This window comes from Python bivittatus, unplaced genomic scaffold (genome assembly GCF_059951505.1).
Source record: "Python bivittatus isolate LINGU-HERP-01145 unplaced genomic scaffold, Pbiv_v1 ctg000080_np1212, whole genome shotgun sequence".
NCBI classification, from domain to species: Eukaryota; Metazoa; Chordata; class Lepidosauria; order Squamata; family Pythonidae; genus Python; species Python bivittatus.
In genome coordinates, this window is record NW_028277035.1 from 11,586,515 (window position 1) to 11,604,011 (window position 17,497).

The 17,497-nt window shown below is 38.4% G+C and overlaps 1 protein-coding gene across 9 annotated transcripts in view; it reads left to right on the forward strand.

The window, feature by feature from the left end:
• WIZ (WIZ zinc finger) overlaps nucleotides 1-17,497 on the forward strand; it is a 75,143-nt gene that overhangs the window by 33,845 nt on the left and 23,801 nt on the right. For 8 of the 9 annotated variants that reach the window (XM_025168482.2, XM_025168483.2, XM_025168485.2 and 5 more), the window contains 3 exons: nucleotides 7,672-7,729; nucleotides 9,800-12,330; nucleotides 12,545-12,910. In XM_025168482.2, the coding sequence (XP_025024250.1) occupies nucleotides 7,672-7,729; nucleotides 9,800-12,330; nucleotides 12,545-12,910 (2,955 nt within the window). The remainder of the gene's footprint in view (nucleotides 1-7,671; nucleotides 7,730-9,799; nucleotides 12,331-12,544; nucleotides 12,911-17,497) is intronic. The other variant, XM_025168480.2, reaches the window with a different exon arrangement.

The window sequence follows — 17,497 nt, forward strand, 5'->3', positions numbered from 1 at the left end:
CTCATCAGAAGATAAATTGCTCTGTTTTTCCTCTGAAAGTTTCTAAAAATAGAGTGTACTGAAGCTCCTGTGAACAAAAGATCTATCTCTGCCATTGTCCTCCTTTATCTGTATTTTTGCTGTTTTGCCTGAACAGCTCCATGTTTTAATACTCTAAAATGTATTTTCCTATGTCTCCCCATAAAGATAATACTTCCCCAATTGCTCAGTTCTTGCAATAAAAACTCAGGAATTTCTCTAGCACTTGGGGATCTTTGAGAAGTTGTTTTAGAAAATTATTTTAAAGATATACTTCTACTGCAAAGCAAGCATCCAACTTATATTAGCTTGTTGTGTTAATTCCAAAACACTGCTAGATACTTAAAGGGTTCTGGATGCAAACCTATGGTGTATATATTTTTCAAAAGCCATTGTATACCTTTATGTATACATTTAAAAACAAGTACTATGATCTATTTACATTCTACAGAGTATAGACAGCTAATTATTTTGCATATAAATCACACCCAATTAAATAAAATATTTAATTTGTATTGCAGCCTTTCTGCCCAGTTGGTAATTCAACACATACATACACACACACACACACACACACAGAGAGAGAGAGAGAGAGAGAGAGAGAAGAATGGCTGGTAGGTTTTCTTATTAGTCCTTTTATTCTCTCTCTCTCTCCCCCTCTCCCACTCCCTCTCCCTCTCCCTCTCTCTCTCTCTCTCTCTCTCACACACACACACACATGCCACTAAAATTTGGCATCAAAATGGAGTTTTAAAAAATTGGCAGAGGAAATCAAGAATCCATCCTCTGTTTAATTTACAAATTCCTATATTTTGCACTAATCATTATCTTCATCAATTAAATAAAAATAAAGTGTTACAAATGTATAGTTGCATGGGGATTTGACTAAAAATGTTTGGTGAATGTTGATGACATTGGAGAGTGGGTTAGAGATAAAAGGGGGCAGGCTGGGGCAAATTTAGGTGAGGAGATCAGAAAAGAGAGAATAAGGATTGGACAAATGGAGGATGTGGAGGGAACATCAAAAATAGTGGACTGAAAGTAAGTCTCTCTTCCCTTCTCTACTAGACAATTTCTAGATTTGTGATATTTTCTTTACCCCATCCTTCCTATGGTAACCACATTTGTGTGTTACGGTACAACAAGCCATATTATGTTTTGGCTTAGTATGTTTTCTATGTCAAGAGTATAGACTATAGATAGATTAAGACTTTACCTTAGTCACTATAGATAGTGATTAAGGTAAAGTGTCTTAACCACAGCCTGTGACTATAGCTTGATATTGATTGATGTACATTAACCACAGCTTATTGTGTCATATGAACCTGAGATCATGGCTACCTTATGGTTATGCAGCCATATGTTTTCCACATAAATAATACAAGGGGCAAGAGGGGCCACAAAATGATGCTGCACCTTGAACAGAATCTCCTTTGCTTCTGTTTCTTGTCATGCCTGTGAGAGAGGGATGTGAACAGAAAATACAGGAAAGGGGAAGGCTCAGCCTTCCACTACTCTGTTTCTGGGGCCTCCAATGGAGCTCATTTTCACAGAAAATTACACTGCCACAGGAAGAATAATTAGATTTTCTTTCTCCAACTTGTCTCTTGGAAAAGTCTTCCTTGACATATAAGTAACTTTTTTTGGTATCAATGTGTGGCAAACAGGAGGAGAGCTGCAATATGCAGCTCTCCCTCCCCATCTGTGATTCACCCATTCAATTTATCCTACTCTGGCATGGCACTTACAGCCATATAAAAATGAGGAAAGAGGCACGGTTGATAGATGAACTGTTATTAGAATTGCTTATTTTAAGTTGTAAAAGCAGACCAAAAGTAGAGTAATGTTGTAGATGTAAAATTATATATCTATCCCACGATGAAATAAGCAAATTTCTTATCCAAATCAAATTCTTTATTATGGTTGATGACCAGATGTAGGTACAATTCACTAACAATATTAAAGGAGTGAAAAGGGAATGAGATAAAGGTAGCTGAGCAATTTACACAAAAGAGAGGAGAAAGGAGAGGAAAAGTAAAAAGAGCAGGTAAGAACTAGACTACCAGGCCATATATAAAGTATATAAGGCAGCAAAAATTGTGAGAAAAGCTTAACTGTTAAGTATACACCAAGCTATATTGCTGTAAAATACACTAGTAAAGTATTAAAATACTAATATATTAAGCATTTAGGTAATTTAAAATGTGCTGATAAAATGCAGAGATGTACACTACCATAATAAAGTTCTACCTGGATGCTTCAAGCATAGTTGATGATACTTATTTAATACCTACTTAGTTGTTTATTATAGTCATAATTTAGAGTTATAGTAAAGGAGGAGAGAGAGAAAGACAAGGGAAAGAAAAATAAAATAATCCAAGAACACTGAGCTATCAGGTTGAGTCTGAAGTTGGCTGTTGCCTAGTTTTAACTACTGCAGTGATAAATTTAGCTACTGTGTGGGTAATGTCACAATTTAAGCCTAAAAGGAGATAGTGAGTATAGAAATCATTCACTCTCCCTAGCACTCACAGCAAAAGGGCAGTTAAAATATTGTTTCAAAGATCCTTGTGGAAGTTACAGTAAAAGAGGACATGTTGGATTATTTCGATTTTCCAGAGTTGCAAGGCCATGTATGCTGGGGTACAGGGATGATGGCATACCTGCCGTATAGAAGCGCTAATGGGAGCACATTGTGCCTAGCCCTAAAAAATCCTTTCCTCAACTTAGAGGAAGTGAGAATGTACAAGAAGCTTACTGGTTCCCAGGAACTTGTATCTAGTAGGATTCTAGAGCTCTGAGAGAGTGAACTAATTTCAGATTAATATTCAATATCACTCAGTTTTTGTAGCACTAGCTTTTTGGCCTGAGCGTAGAATTATATAGAATAGAATTTACTGTTCTCATACCTGATTTAATACACGGAGATCAGCCTAGTATGCATGAACTCTTCAGCCTTCCCTGGGGCCCAATTTTATCCTAATAAAACTTCTCTGGATATTCTGGAAAGAATTCCACAGAACACTTGGAGCAGCTGAAAATGGTTCTATTATCTTTCCAATGTCCTCTTTCCATTTGGGTAATGAAATGCTGTTACAATTTTGATCAGCATTGATCTGCAACTGAACGTTGTTGTTTTTTTTTTGTCTGCGCTCAGTCATTGCTGACCCTGCAGTGACTGCTCGGACGAGTCCTTGCAGTTTTCAAGGCAATTCTTTTTCGGAAGTGGTTTGCCAGAGCCTCCTTCCTAGAGCAGAGCCCAGCTGGCGAGTGCAGGAGGCGGGGTTTCCATTGCTTCGCGCCCTTTTCGGGCGCGCGCGGTTTTTCGCACTTACCGGCAACTGCTCCCAACTCCTTTTTGCAAGGCGCCGCCAGCATTTTTCCTCCCGCCGGAGTGAGAGTACCCATTTATCTACTCACGTAAGTTTTCGAACTGTTGGGTTGACAGGAACTGGGGAGGAAACAGGAGCTCACCCTGTTTAACGCGAAGGCTGGACTCGAACCGCTGAAGCGTCGACCATTACTGGCCGGCAACTTTCAGCGTCATTAACGTTACAGGAAGAATATTCTATCATTTAGAATTGTAGAAATATGAAAGATACAAGCCAAGTTGGACCTCTCTTTAGTTCATTGTACCAGCTGTTGGATCCTGACAAGATAAATTCTATTGATTTAAGAATACATATTGTCATTGGATGCCATCTTGCTTGAAATTTGTCAGTACGTTGACACAGAATCGAGATTTGGTGCATCCTAAATTTTGGTAAATTCTAATCCAAAGCAAAGTGAGAGTGGCAAAAGTTGGTGGCTGCAACATAATGGAAGGTACGCTCTAAACATAGACATGCAAGAAATGTGGACATAATGGGAAGCATATTTTGAAAAGGTTGGCCTTTCAGCATATATGTGTGCTCATAATTTAGGGCTGTAGATCTTCTTATCTTGCCACAATTCAGATTTCTGCACCAAGAAATTTCTCTTGGTTTATTCTCAAAAATGTATTAATTTCTGGAATACTGAGATAACCCTAGAAGTTTCTATATATTCTTTTTTAAATATGTGATTCATCCTCAGAAAACGCTCAAAATTTGAAAGGAAATATTTGTAAGTAGTAGGATAAGAAGGAATCAGTTCAGAGTCTGCTGAGTTAGAATAAACTGAACCATAGGGGAGGAACATGAAGATTTGTGAGGTACTTATTTTTGTTTCAGTTTCAACAAGTAGCCAGATTTTGATAGCTAACCCAAAATCTAATGTTACAGAAATTGTGGGTCCTAATGCCAAAATTTCCTAGAAAAGAAGCAGACTAGTTTGAAATAGAAAAATATTACATTATAGTTTTGATTGATTGAGTCATCAAGACATTGTGGACTCTTAGCAATCACATACTTTAGATAGATTTTCTCTATGACAATCAGTCCCTAATCTGGTCTTTCAGGTCTTCCGTTGGTGCACTCATCACCACTGTAACCAAGTCTATTCACCTTGCTACTAGCTTTCTTCTTCTCTTTCTTTCCACATTTCCCAGCATAGAGCCGCCTCTAGAAAGCTATTTCTTTGCATAACGTGTGTCTGAATTTGAGCCTGGTCATTTGTGCCTTGAATGAGAACTCTGGGTTTTCATTTGATGATTTGTTTATTTTCTTGGCTGTTCATAGTATTCTGAGGAGTCTTCTCCAATCCCACGGTTCAAAAGCGGCAATACTTTTCCTATCCTGCTTCCAATTTTTGCTTCCATAGAGTGTCACAGAGAATACCTTTGCTTGCACAATTCTATCTTTGTAAGTACAGACACATCACAGCATTTAAATACCTTTTCCAAGGCCTTCATGGCTGCTCTACCAAGTGCTAGTCCGTGGCATATTTCTTGGCTCATCTTCTTCTAAACTAGCTTCTTTTAATATATATTCAGCATATAGGTTGAATAAATCCTTTGTAGTTGATGGTTGATCCTAAAAGGCTGAAGCTATCCAGCACTTCAGTATCTTCATTATCAGTTCTAGGGCTGGTGTTCTACCTGTTGTCATTAGTTTGGTCTTCTTTATATTTAACCTTAGTCCCATTTTCTTCAGAGTGCTGCTTGACTTTCATTACTAGAGCTTGCGGATCCTTTGTATTTTCAACTATCAGAGTACTATCATCATAGCACAATTTATTGATGTTTCTTCCTCCAATTTTAAAACCATGCTCATCTTCTTCTAATCTAGCTTCTCTTAATATATATTCAGCATATAGGTTGAATAAATAAGGGGAGAGTATGCAGCTTTGTTGCACTCTTTGCCAACCTCGAGCCAGTCTGTTTTACCAGGTTCTGTCCACACTGTGGCTTCCTGACCTGTACATAAGTTTTTACTGAGGACACTGACATTCCCATTTTTCTAAGCACATCTCACAGCTTGACATGATCAACACAATCAAAGGCATTTCTATCCTCGATGAAGCACATGCTAACTTCTTTTTGGTATTTTGGCTGTCTCAATTATCCGGTGTGCATCAGCAATAAGGTCTCATGTTCCTTGGCCTTTTCTGACCAGCTTTCTTCTTCTTCTTTAGCTTAACTTGGAATTTGCACATGAGCAGTTTGTGATCTTTTCCACAGTCAGCACCTGGCCACATCTTTGATGCTATAATTAAGTTCCTCCATTTAGCAATAACATAGTCAATTTGATTTCCATATACTCCATCTGGTGATGTCCATGTATAGAGGCCTTGTTTTTGTTGTTTGAAGTCAGTGTTAGCTATGAAGAATTCATTGGAGTGGCAGAAATTAATAAGTCGGTCTTCAGTTTCATTTCAGCTTCCTAAGCCATACAATCCAACTACGTTTTCCTCTTTCATATTTCCAACCTTGGCATTCCAGTCTCCAATCACAAGCAGCTCATCTTGCTTGGATGTTTGATTTGTCAGTTTCAAACTGTTGATTTCAAATTGAACTTGATCATAAAACATAGCAACTTCCTCTTCTTCTGCATCAGTGGTTGGAACATAAATTTGAATGATTATCAATTAAAGTGTTGTACACAAAGTCTAATCAGTATTATTTGGTTATTGATTGCATTGTAGCCAAGTACTGTTCTTGCTATACCCATCGTAACTATAAAAGCAATGCCTTTCCTTCTTTGTTTTTCATGTCCTGAATAATTAACAGTCTGATCTTCTGACCGAAAGTGTACAGTTCCAGTTCATCTCAATTCTCTGATGTCTAAGACATCAATTTGTAGTAATTTCATTTAATCTTTCACTGTTTTGAGCTTTCCTGTGTTCATGCTTCTTACATTCCATGTTCCCACTGTAATTCTGTCTTTGCAGCTTTGGATTTTCTTTTCCTGGATGGCAACATCAGCAATTAGACACCGCACAAGCTTTAATCTAGCCATGTCATAAACACCATTAGTGCTCTGAAAGATTCTGAGCTCTTCCTCAGTAGCATGTTGAGTGCCATCTGACTTGAGAGGCCCATCATCCAGCACTATATTGTCAGTCAGTTTATATTTTCTATTCCATGTGGTTTTCTTAATCAAAATACAGGAGTGGTTTACCATTGCTTTCTCCTGTGCAGTATGAATTGCTGTCTAATCATTGTCACTAAAGTGATCATCTGCCTCCTGTATCACTATACAGGTAGTCCTCACTTAGTGACTGCCTCATAAGCGATCATTCGCAGTTACAACAGTGATGAAAAAGTAACTTTGCGACCAATCCTCACATTTACAACCTTTGCAGATCTGTAAAGCAAAGGAAAGGAAAGCTGAAGTAAGATTGTAAGCATAATCACGGTTTCACTTAGCAACTGCTTCGCTTAACAACTGACCTGCCAGTCCCAATTGTAGCTGCTAAATGAGGACTACTTATATATCATCTATATCATCTATTCCTATATTCCTGCTGCCAAATATAGATGCCTTCTTGCTTTAGGTGTGCAGCTAGGATGACCTTCATGCTTTGGGTGACTCTGCTGGGAATATATACTCTTGGCATACACTTCCAACGTTCTTTGCTCATCCCTCCCAGGAACACCTCCCATCACAAGGAGGCAGCACTGCAGGACTTTGGGTGGGGGGGCATAATGGTAGTCTTCTTAAAATGTAAAATGCTGGAATTTCTGACTCCCATTTCTTCCCATTATAACCTGTGGGAAATCATAGGGTTTTTTTAACTGATTTAAAAGGTATTATTTTAAGTACGCTATTTTTTATGTTTAAAATAGAAACAATATCCCTTCAATCCCATTCAGAGAAAGAAAAATTTTAATATTATGAAATGCACAATAGCTCTTTCTTGAATGGTGTGTAGGTAGTGCAAAATATAGTGGTCTCACCCATAATGGTGAAAGGGCTCAAACAAAATCTAAAATGACTAAAGAATTTGACTTGTATAGGAAAAATTCATGGGCATGCTTAATTTCAAATCTGTTGTTACTTATTTTAAACTGTTTACTGCAAAAATGATTATATCAAATTGTTAGTGCTCAAGATTAAATAGTGTTGGTTAGAAACCCCGTGCTAATCCAAAACCACCCCCGTGAAGGCACACAAGATGGGTGGGTTATCTGCTGGGAAGGCTGTATTGTTTTGAAATTACATGATTGTAAATTATACAAAACCTCAATATTCTGTACCGCCAGCTTGTAATGTTACTTTTTCTCTCTTGCAGATGAGGTCAGCCTTTCTCACGGTATCATTTCTATCACAACTCACAAGAAAGAAGCCTGGTAAGTGTTGACATTTCTGAGGACGAATTAGAATTTTAAAAATCTGTGGACCAGTTTGATTTTCGCTTGCACCGGAACATTAAGCTTAGGTTAATGTCATGCAATATAAGATACATATCCTCACCCATATAATCTTCATGGGAAAATTCTGTAGCCTCTCTTTGAATTGAGGCATAATCAAGCCAGATAGATGTACATATTAGATCAATGGATAGCATACATCTCTACTATTTGATCATTGACCCTAAGTACATTTATCTGAGAATTGTGAAAAATGTAAGATTGTGGAAGACTCTGCCAGTAAAGATGGATAGGGTTGTGGTGGGTATAGTATCATCCTCTATATTAAGCCTTTAAATAATATGCTGTTTCATATTGTACTAATCCTTGTTGCTATATGAATAATATAGTAGGAGTGTGGCTGTGGAACTAAACAAGGGTTCCAGTATCCCCCACTATTAACCATTCTCACTGAGGCTGCTAGGGGTATTTTGGCAAACCCAAAGGCCATGAATTCTGCATCCCTTTTCTATGTGCCCAGCAAACAATATGTACACATCCTCTCTCATATGGACATATGTGCTGTATATATTCTATATTAACATGATGAAAGTTCAGTGAAGTGTATACTTTTTGTGCAGTTTGTTATTTATTCTAGAAAGCAAACAATACGTTTGCAGCTTGTGTTGAGAGAATCTGGCATCCAAAAATGTGCAAGGAAGCTAAAACAAATGGATGCAAAGATGAAAATTTACAGTTGAAAAAAATTTCCAGCATTGAATGAGGAAGCAGACAGTTGCCAAGAGGCAGGAGAATATGAGGACCAATTTTCATGCTATATTAAGTACACACTAAAAATAAAACATGATAAATATTAACTTTTTCATGTTTATGTGAGGGCAGGTATGTGGGTCCCCCAAACATAAATATAAATATGATAAATAAACAAACAAACAACCATAACACAGAGAATAATGTGTTTCATCTTTCCTGCATAATTTTTGATACCTCTGCAAATATTTTCCTACCAAGGAAATGTATTTAACATTTCGGGGAAAACAAATAACACATTTTCAGGAACAAACAACAAGAGGACAAGTTTGATTCAGAAAGGATTAAATTCTTCCCCTTGCACAGCATATAAGGAAAGTGGCTAGTGCTAAGTATGCTTCCAGTCTCCAATCAGTAATGAGCTGAACATGCCTATTCAAAAAAAAAAGAAGAAATAGAGCGCAAACAGAAATAGTTCAAGAATCAAAAACCATGACATATGCTTCTATGATTCCAGTAGTGGATTGTGCAAAAACCACTTGTTTGAACTTGCTCTTAGTTTTTCCAGGCTGAATATGGTTCATTATCCCATAGAGAGTATCACTAAGGGTTGAAATTGGTAAAGCGAGAGTCTCACACCAGAAAGCCATTTAGTTTAAATTAGGTATAGGCCAAGAAATAGGTAACCAAATGGCAGTTGATTCAAAAGATGAGATGAAGAAACCAAGATTTAAACTATGGAACTAATATATGTATAAGGCAGATTTCTGGTTATTCTTAGATGAAGAACTTCTTGTATGTAAAGGTTCCTAATTCTCTGCAGTAAAGAAAGTAGTTAACTTACTTTCTTAAGTCTATTTATCAATGTGGAGTGGAAGAGAACCTAAACACTATACCTGGTACAAAACCTTGACACTTGCTTAATAAAATTAAAATGGTTGCCAATACTAAAATTCACAAATTGAAAATAAAAATGTTCATTTGAAGTGCTAGCAGAACAGCAGAAATGGCTTGGTTCTGGAATCCATGAAAGAACAATGAATTTTAAATTGAATAATTGGCTTAGAGCAACATTTGTTCTCAGCTAACTGACCCAATGGAATAGGCTTTGGTATCTCTGTTCTCTTGCTAGGAGAAATAGTTCTTCAGAGATTGTTGTTAGTTGTTCCTTTTTAAACAGGCATTGGACTTAGAGCAATTATGCTTTAATAGTCAAATAGACTAATTATAAAAAAATATTTTTAAAACAACAATTCAGTTTATAGTCTTTAACTGACATTCATTGACTGTTCTTTTCAGCAACAAGACAGAAGACTGTTTAAAATTCAGGAAAGGCTGTTATAAAGCAGATCCTAACGGATCCGTGGATCAGAGCAGCACGAATGTCTTGTGGGATTACTCTACACAGGAGACAATGGGTAGTGTCTCCAAGGAGGAAAGCACTTTAGAAAAACTTTCTGGCTTGAAAGATTCAGTGAGCTCTAAGGAAGCTATATGGAGAAATCCTTGTAACCCAAAGGAATTCACTTCTGCAATGGAATCCAAACTCATAACAATGCTGCAGGTGAATACTGAGGATTTAGGAGGGGAGATCGAGCACTTACACTCTCAGGCTTCACCACCACTTACTGAAGTACAGACTGTTAGTGAAGATGAAAGATATCATAGCAGTGAACCAAAGCACATAGAAGCCTTCAGCAAAGAACACTTGGACAAAAGACAAGAGTTGGAGAAAAAAGGCTTTCAGAGATTTGACTGGCTTTCTGGGCACAAAGAAGGGCATGGGCCGCTCTACAAAAACACGAGTAAGTCAGCAGATATAGCAACAAACCTGTCCGTTAAGGGACAGTCTGCACGAGAAACTTCTTTGTTGGCTTTACCGGTATTTAGAAAAATGCTAAATCCTCACTTAAATAAAGCAAGTAGTGTTGAGAGTGTGTTCTCTCCCTGGAAGGGACAGGCAATGGATTCTGATTTAGATGAAATAAGTTCTGCTAATCCAACTGATTGGGCATTAGAGAAGTCAGGACTTCAGACAGCTATGGATCTTGCTGTCCATAAGCATGCTTGGACTGTTAGTGACAAAGACACTATGGAACATGTTCCTCTGAGGTCTGTAGAATCTCCTTCCTGTAGCACCTTTGATGAAACAAGGCCTTATATGTGCAATGTCCTTTTGGAGGAGCAAGAAAAAGATGATGTTGGCCAGGAAGGGGATCCAACTGTCTACACATGCATTGAATGCAGCATCTATTTTAAGATGAAGGAACATTTGATGGATCATATGCTTCAGCATAACAGAGGATTAAAGCTGGATCAGGACAGAGAAGGCACTAGAGGTCTGGATCAGCTGACCTGTAATGAGTGCGGATGGGTTTTTGGGGACATTAATTCTCTAGACCAGCACAGAAGACTTCATCAGCAGTCAAGAGAAAAAATCATTGAAGAAATTCAGAAGCTTAATGAATTATCAGATGAAGGGCGAGATGCCAGGCTACAATGCCCAAAATGTGTGTTTGGAACCAATTCTTCTAAAGTGTTTGTTCAACATGCAAAGATGCACGTTAGGGAAAGGAAGAATCAAGTTTTGAAGAATGTGAACTTGTTTGGCAGTTCTGCTTGCAGTGAGCCACAGGACAGCTCTATGCACAATATGTATAAAAACTTCAGGCCAAATGAACATATATCTCATGATGCACATAGTAGAAGCAAAGAGCTTAGCATTTGCATGCTTTGCAGCTTCCCTGCACCAAATGAAAATATTTTAAAAGAACACATGAAATATGCTCATTCCCATCAGCCATGGAACATAGAGACTTTGGAAGCAGACATGAACCAGCCTGGGACTAGTAGGGATGACTACAGCTCTAGCAAGTCAGGACGATTTTTGGAAAGTGATTATCTGAGCAAAGCAGACAGACTCTTTCCACAGTACCACTGTGAAACTATGCCTCACTATGACTCTTTCCTTGAGTATACTGCAGGTCACCAGAAACTTCATAAAACTAATGGTACTAATATAAAGGACATCCCAATGCCAGGATTTCGGGCTAGGAAACGAGCTCCCTATAGCTCTTCACAGAATATCTTGGCATTGTCCACTCTTACCTCATCAAAAGCTTATTCTCCATATGCCCTGAAGCAAATGAGAAATAAAAGCACAATTCTGCCACTTGAGGCTGAGAGAGAGAATGTCCAAAGCCATTCAGGTGGGTTGGAGGAACAACAGTGCAAATGGTTATCTATAAACAATATTAGGAGGACTGAAGAAGAATTCCCTTTGACAACAGAAATAGAATTAGTACAGAAGAGATACTTTAAGCCCTTTGTTATTCCTCAATCTGCCTTGGAACTCAAAAGGACTTTTACAGGCACTTTGAAGGCAATGGATTATACAACCCTATCAGCAGGGCAGCAACAACAGTTACATCAGATGGTTCCTATTGTTCTTGTTGAGGAAATTAATATTTATCCCAGAAAGAGGAAGAAACCCAGGATGAAGACTCTCAGAAAAAAGTTGTCACCTCCTGCGAGACAGTTTGGAATGGAGGAGCCTCTTCCCTTAGGTGTATTCCTATTAGATTCCCCTCTAGAAGGATCTCTTGAACTGGATGATCTTCTGGGTGCAGATTCCACAATGCTGAAGAATGAGGAGAGAAAATGCCCATACTGTCCTGACAGGTTCCACAATGGGATTGGTCTAGCCAATCATGTGCGGGGCCACCTGAATAGGGTGGGTGTGAGCTACAATGTCCGTCACTTCATCTCTGCAGAAGAAGTGAAAGCTATTGAGCAAAAATTTTCCTTCCAAAAGAAGAAGAAAAAAGGTAGTATGTATTCAATTTATATTTTTTCAATGTTTCTAATTTTTTTTCCCTTGAAGATGGGTATGTATGCTCTCCAATTTTCTTTCCTGACAGCATTTTTACAATATCTTTGTAATAGCTAGATATTATTGTGTTATGATTTAGTAGGGGTTCTCTGAAGTATGAATGGCCTCTTAGTTTTATTATATGACACTGATTATTATTTTCTTTTTCATAGTTGCAAACTTTGATCCAAGTACATTCAGTTTAATGAGATGTGAATTCTGTGGAGCTGGCTTTGACACACGTGCAGGGTTGTCCAGCCATGCCAGGGCCCACCTGCGGGATTTTGGCATCACTAACTGGGAGCTTACTATTTCACCAATTAACATCTTGAAGGAACTACTCGCCAATTCATCTGAACACCCTGTGTTGCAGTCTGTGATGGAAACAGATCCCTCATCTCCAAATCAAGAAAGAGAGATGCTTGGGTTTGGGCCCTGCAAAACCACAGCCCCCATATCTGAATACAGCATTTCACAATCAACTTTTTCCCCATTCCCTTCTTCCTGGGGAGATGAGACCATGCAGTCCTTCAGACATGGTAAGCAGCTTTTAAACTGTATGTGTATCCAGGAAACAATGCCAATATAATTTAAATATTCTGGCTTCTCTATTCTCCTTGATAATAGAATAACATAAATGGTGGCATTCATTGAAAACATACAGATAAGCCGAAGTGCAAAGGATTTTAGAGATCCAGTGAGGGAAGCCCTAGAAAGCTGATTTATAACTGGGAGCATCTGCTTTCATTAGTACAGCCTGATTTTGTATATGTCCCACAGGAGGGAACAAGAGGAGCAAATGGCAAAATATATGCCATGATGAAAACCTCTTATGTACTTGCATTACAACATTGCACGCAGAAGTACTGCAAGATGAGAACTTACATTGTGACATTTTTCATCTTTTCTGCCATTTTCCCTGCAGCATCTCATTATAAGTGGGTTCAATCCTGCCTTAGCCTTTATCCTGCTTTAGAGTTAGAGTTTTGAAGAAAAAAAGAACAGAGATACATTTAAAAAAATATGAGGAATGAAGGGAAAGAAATGAAAGTTAAAAAAGAAAAATGGAAGAAAGGGAGAAAAATCATGATAGAAATTGTGAAGAAGAGAGGAGCAGAACAGAAAGAATTGGGCTTTAGGAAAAAACGTTTAAAAGTACATGGGTGCTTCCAGATGAGGTACTTGCAACAGGAGGAACTAAAGTCTTCCTTTTTCCCTTTCATAATAGTGGGGTTTGTTTGTGTGCGTGCATGCGTGTATGTATGTGTATATGTGTGTGTGTGTGTGTATAAGTAAAGAGAATAAAGAAATGGAAGGAAAGCACAAATATAAATTTTGTTTCTTTTTCCTGATTTTAATCTCCCTTATTCCATGGAAATGTTTTCAATAAAATACTTCAGAAGTATGACACAATGGACAAAAATCTAAGAACTTGACATATGTAAGATCTAAATTGTAACATGCTGGTCTGAAACATATTTCATCAGAATTATCAAAAGGTATTGCATTATGAGAGAGAGAAGAAACAAAAAGTTTTTAAAAAGCAAAATAGATAAATGTAATACAGTGACTGAGGGAAACGATACATTTCATACTACAAATAGTAAGATTCCAATCTTCTAATTAACTTTCTTATTTTCAAATTACATTTTCATCATTTACACAAATATTTGGACATCTAGGCTGTATAAAAGCTGACCCTGATGGTTTGATGAAGAGGGCATAAAATAAATTACACCCTGCTTCTGTATTTCTTTATGTAGACTCAATCCTTATCTCCACTTTTAATTACAAATCTCACTTTTCCAATAATCACTTCCTTTATAAATCTCTCATTCTTGACATGCTTTATAATTCTGTATTTCCTGCATTTTGGGTGAAGTGAAGAAACTTCCACGTGAAGTTTTCATTGTGCAGTCACCCCTCCTCATTTATGGAGTTTTATGTATGTGTTTCCAGTCATTGCTCTTTAATTTGCAACATACTTGTGCTTTCCTTTCACTTCTTTGTTCTTTTTTGTTTACTGAAAATAACACCTGTTAAGAAGGGGAAAAGTTAAGTACTGACACTACTCCATAGCTGAACTTCAAAAATTGTTAAGTGTACAGAATTGCTTACAGACTAATGAAACAGATTTTCAGTTTTCATTATATTTCCAAAAACATGATTTTATACTGCACAGATTCATACTCAGAAAACAAATTGGCTTGTACACATGTTAAAGGAATACACATATGTTTGTATACATAGTATAGAGAGCATGGACAGACAGAATTTTTGCTTCTTCTCTAACTATGTAAGAACTTGAGGATCTTCAGTGAAAGTAAATGAAGGGAAATTCAGGATTGAATTTAAATGAAGGGAAATTCAGGATTTCACACAGCGTCTTGTTAAACAGTAGAATGCATTGCCAGCACTTGTGGTAATGGTAGCCAGTTTGGATGGTTTTATGCCTTAAATGTCTTAAATACTGGTTGCTAGGAAATGACAGTGGAAGGGACTATAGCCCTCCAGTCCAGGCTTGTGAGTTTCCCAAATACATCTATCTATTGGGCCACCATGTGATACAGAATCCTGGACTAGATGGGCCCGTGGACTAATCAAGCAGGATTCTTCTTACGCTCTTTTACCAGCTGTATTAATCTGTTGATTGGAAAATTATGGGTACAGTCTGACAGAGAGAGAAAACATAGTAAGTTACTAATTTCTAATCAGTAATTTTACTTAATGGGGAAGTTGAACAACTCTGAAGCAGCTTATAGGGTTTTGCATGCCTTCCTGATTCCTTTTTAAAGCTCTTATCTTTTGTATCTTTTTATTTCATCATATATTGAAATATAAAACTGAAAATTAGCTATTGTTAAATACATTGTAAAATTAACATATAGAGCTCATTCGCACAGCAATGGAACTGTGCTTTTCTCTCACCCTTGAGAGAGGAGGAAAGGATGCCAGTAGAAAACCACTGATCCCACAGCCTACTTTTTACTACAGCTCAACCACGCAGGTTACTTTCAGGGCAGTGATTGCTTCAGAACCTCCTGGTTCGCCAATCTCTGACCAGGAGGTTCTGCTGCCAGACAAAAAACAGCAGAGAAAAAAGAATACATGGCCATAGGATGCAATAAGAGGAAAGATGGGGTCTCAGAGGGACATTCTGCCCTCCTTTCCCAGTAAAAGAATCCATGGCGAAGCATGAATGCCTCAGCACTTTCCTCTGTCCTTCCCTTCCTCTAGCACTGACAGCGCAAGGCAGGCCAACTCCTCTGCTGAAGGCCTCAGTCAGGCATTTATTTGGCCTGGGATGCGTGAATGGCTAAATGCTATGCTCATCAGAGGAAGAGCAGCCAGTCATTTTGTGCCTGACAGATCCAGCCTGCAGGTCACTAAAAGAGATTGCCCTGTTCTCTCTTTTGACTTGGGATGAAGTGATGGTGGGGTGGTAAAGAGGCTCGACTTTTCTCAGCCTGGCCTCTGATGCAATCAAGGACAAGGGGATAAACTCTCAGCTAGAATCCAGCTTTTCCCCTTATTAAGTGCTACCAGATAGCCTCCCACATCTGCCTGAGCCTGCCTGCCTGCCTGTCTTCCCACCCTCCCTCCCTCCCTCCTGTCACAAAGGCCTCACATTTAATATCTGATGAATGGAATTTCCATTCTGGGAATCGAGTGCTCAAGAAAGCGGCTGCAGCAGGCTTTCTGCTCACTGAAGAAATGGCAACTGGCTGCAAGTTTGCAAAAACTGGTGAGTGACAAATTTCCTAGGAGTGTTCTTTGTGGTGGTGGGCATCCACGTGGGTCCTGTGGAGCTTTTGCTTTGGGTATGAGTGAAAATGTTGAACTCCTGGTTGACCTGTGGTTGGTGTTCCATGGCTATAATATTGTCATGACCAAATCACACACACACAAAGAAAGAGCCAATGAAGTGTCCAGTCCTTCTGGCAGCCACAGCAAAACTGGCCATGGAAGCGCAGGATGCACACAACAGGGGGCAGTCCTGCAGCAGGCCAGTTGGAGCCCCACAGACTGCCAACCTCCAAAGACGATTCCTGTATGCAACTAAGACTGTCTGAATATGAGGTCTTCTGCTGCAATACCTGGGAAACCCCAACTTCCCAGAAACATTTGGGCCTGCTGAAGCCTGCCTCAGCAGCAGATCGTCTATAAGGTGGAGGCTACATTATGAAGACATCATTGAGAAACAGTAAGTGAGGCACCTTTGTGCTACAGCAAGCAAGCTGTGTGGATGAGCCCATAAAAGGCTTCAGGTTTTATTTAAGTATCATGTAGTGTACAATGAAGTAAATGTAAGACATAATTTAGTGCGCGTTATACTTATGTATGCGGTTTGTTGCCTTTGGCCCAGTGAGATATTTCAATATTTTGCTAAAGGGTTAATTAGTTGCTTCAGGGTATGTTTAACTCTTCTTCCAGGAGTCTTCTGTGCAGTTGATTGTACTTTAAAAAGCTTTACTTCAGAATCAGCAAAGAAGTCTTTGCAGCTTATGCACTGGGCCAGCATTAAATCCTTTACAATAACATGGTGGCATACACATTAGCAGCAGAGAAGAATCCAGATTGCAAATAACCATCTCTTCTGTGTACTTTAGCTATCAGGAAGAGTATCAGTACAATTTACTTCAAATGTCATACTGTAAATATGTTGGTGTGAATCCTTTGGTAGAATGCACTATACCAAGTGTGAGAGATGCTTAATGGCAGATTCAAAAAGAATTTTGTATTGCAAACTACAGAATCAGTCTATGATCAGGTCACTGAATGATCTGTAGATATATGGTACATTTCCTTGCTAAAATTCACCAATCCTTGCTCTGTGAGGTGCCTGAGAGGACATTGTGTAGGCAAGTACCTCCAACTTCTTTAGAAAAGAATTGAATAATCTTTTGAGGGCTGGCAGCACATTTTTAAAAAATTGCTGGCCTAAAGTCTAGGGTAAAGTGGTCACACCACATTTTTTCCCCTCTTGTTTTGTTGGATTAGAATTTTTAAAAAATGTAAAATAGGTATATTTTGCCTCAAATTTGGCAAATTGTACTATTATTATTTGTTGGCCTGCTGTTAGAGGTAAGAAAGCATGGGGAAAAACGAAAATTTTGAGAAAAAAT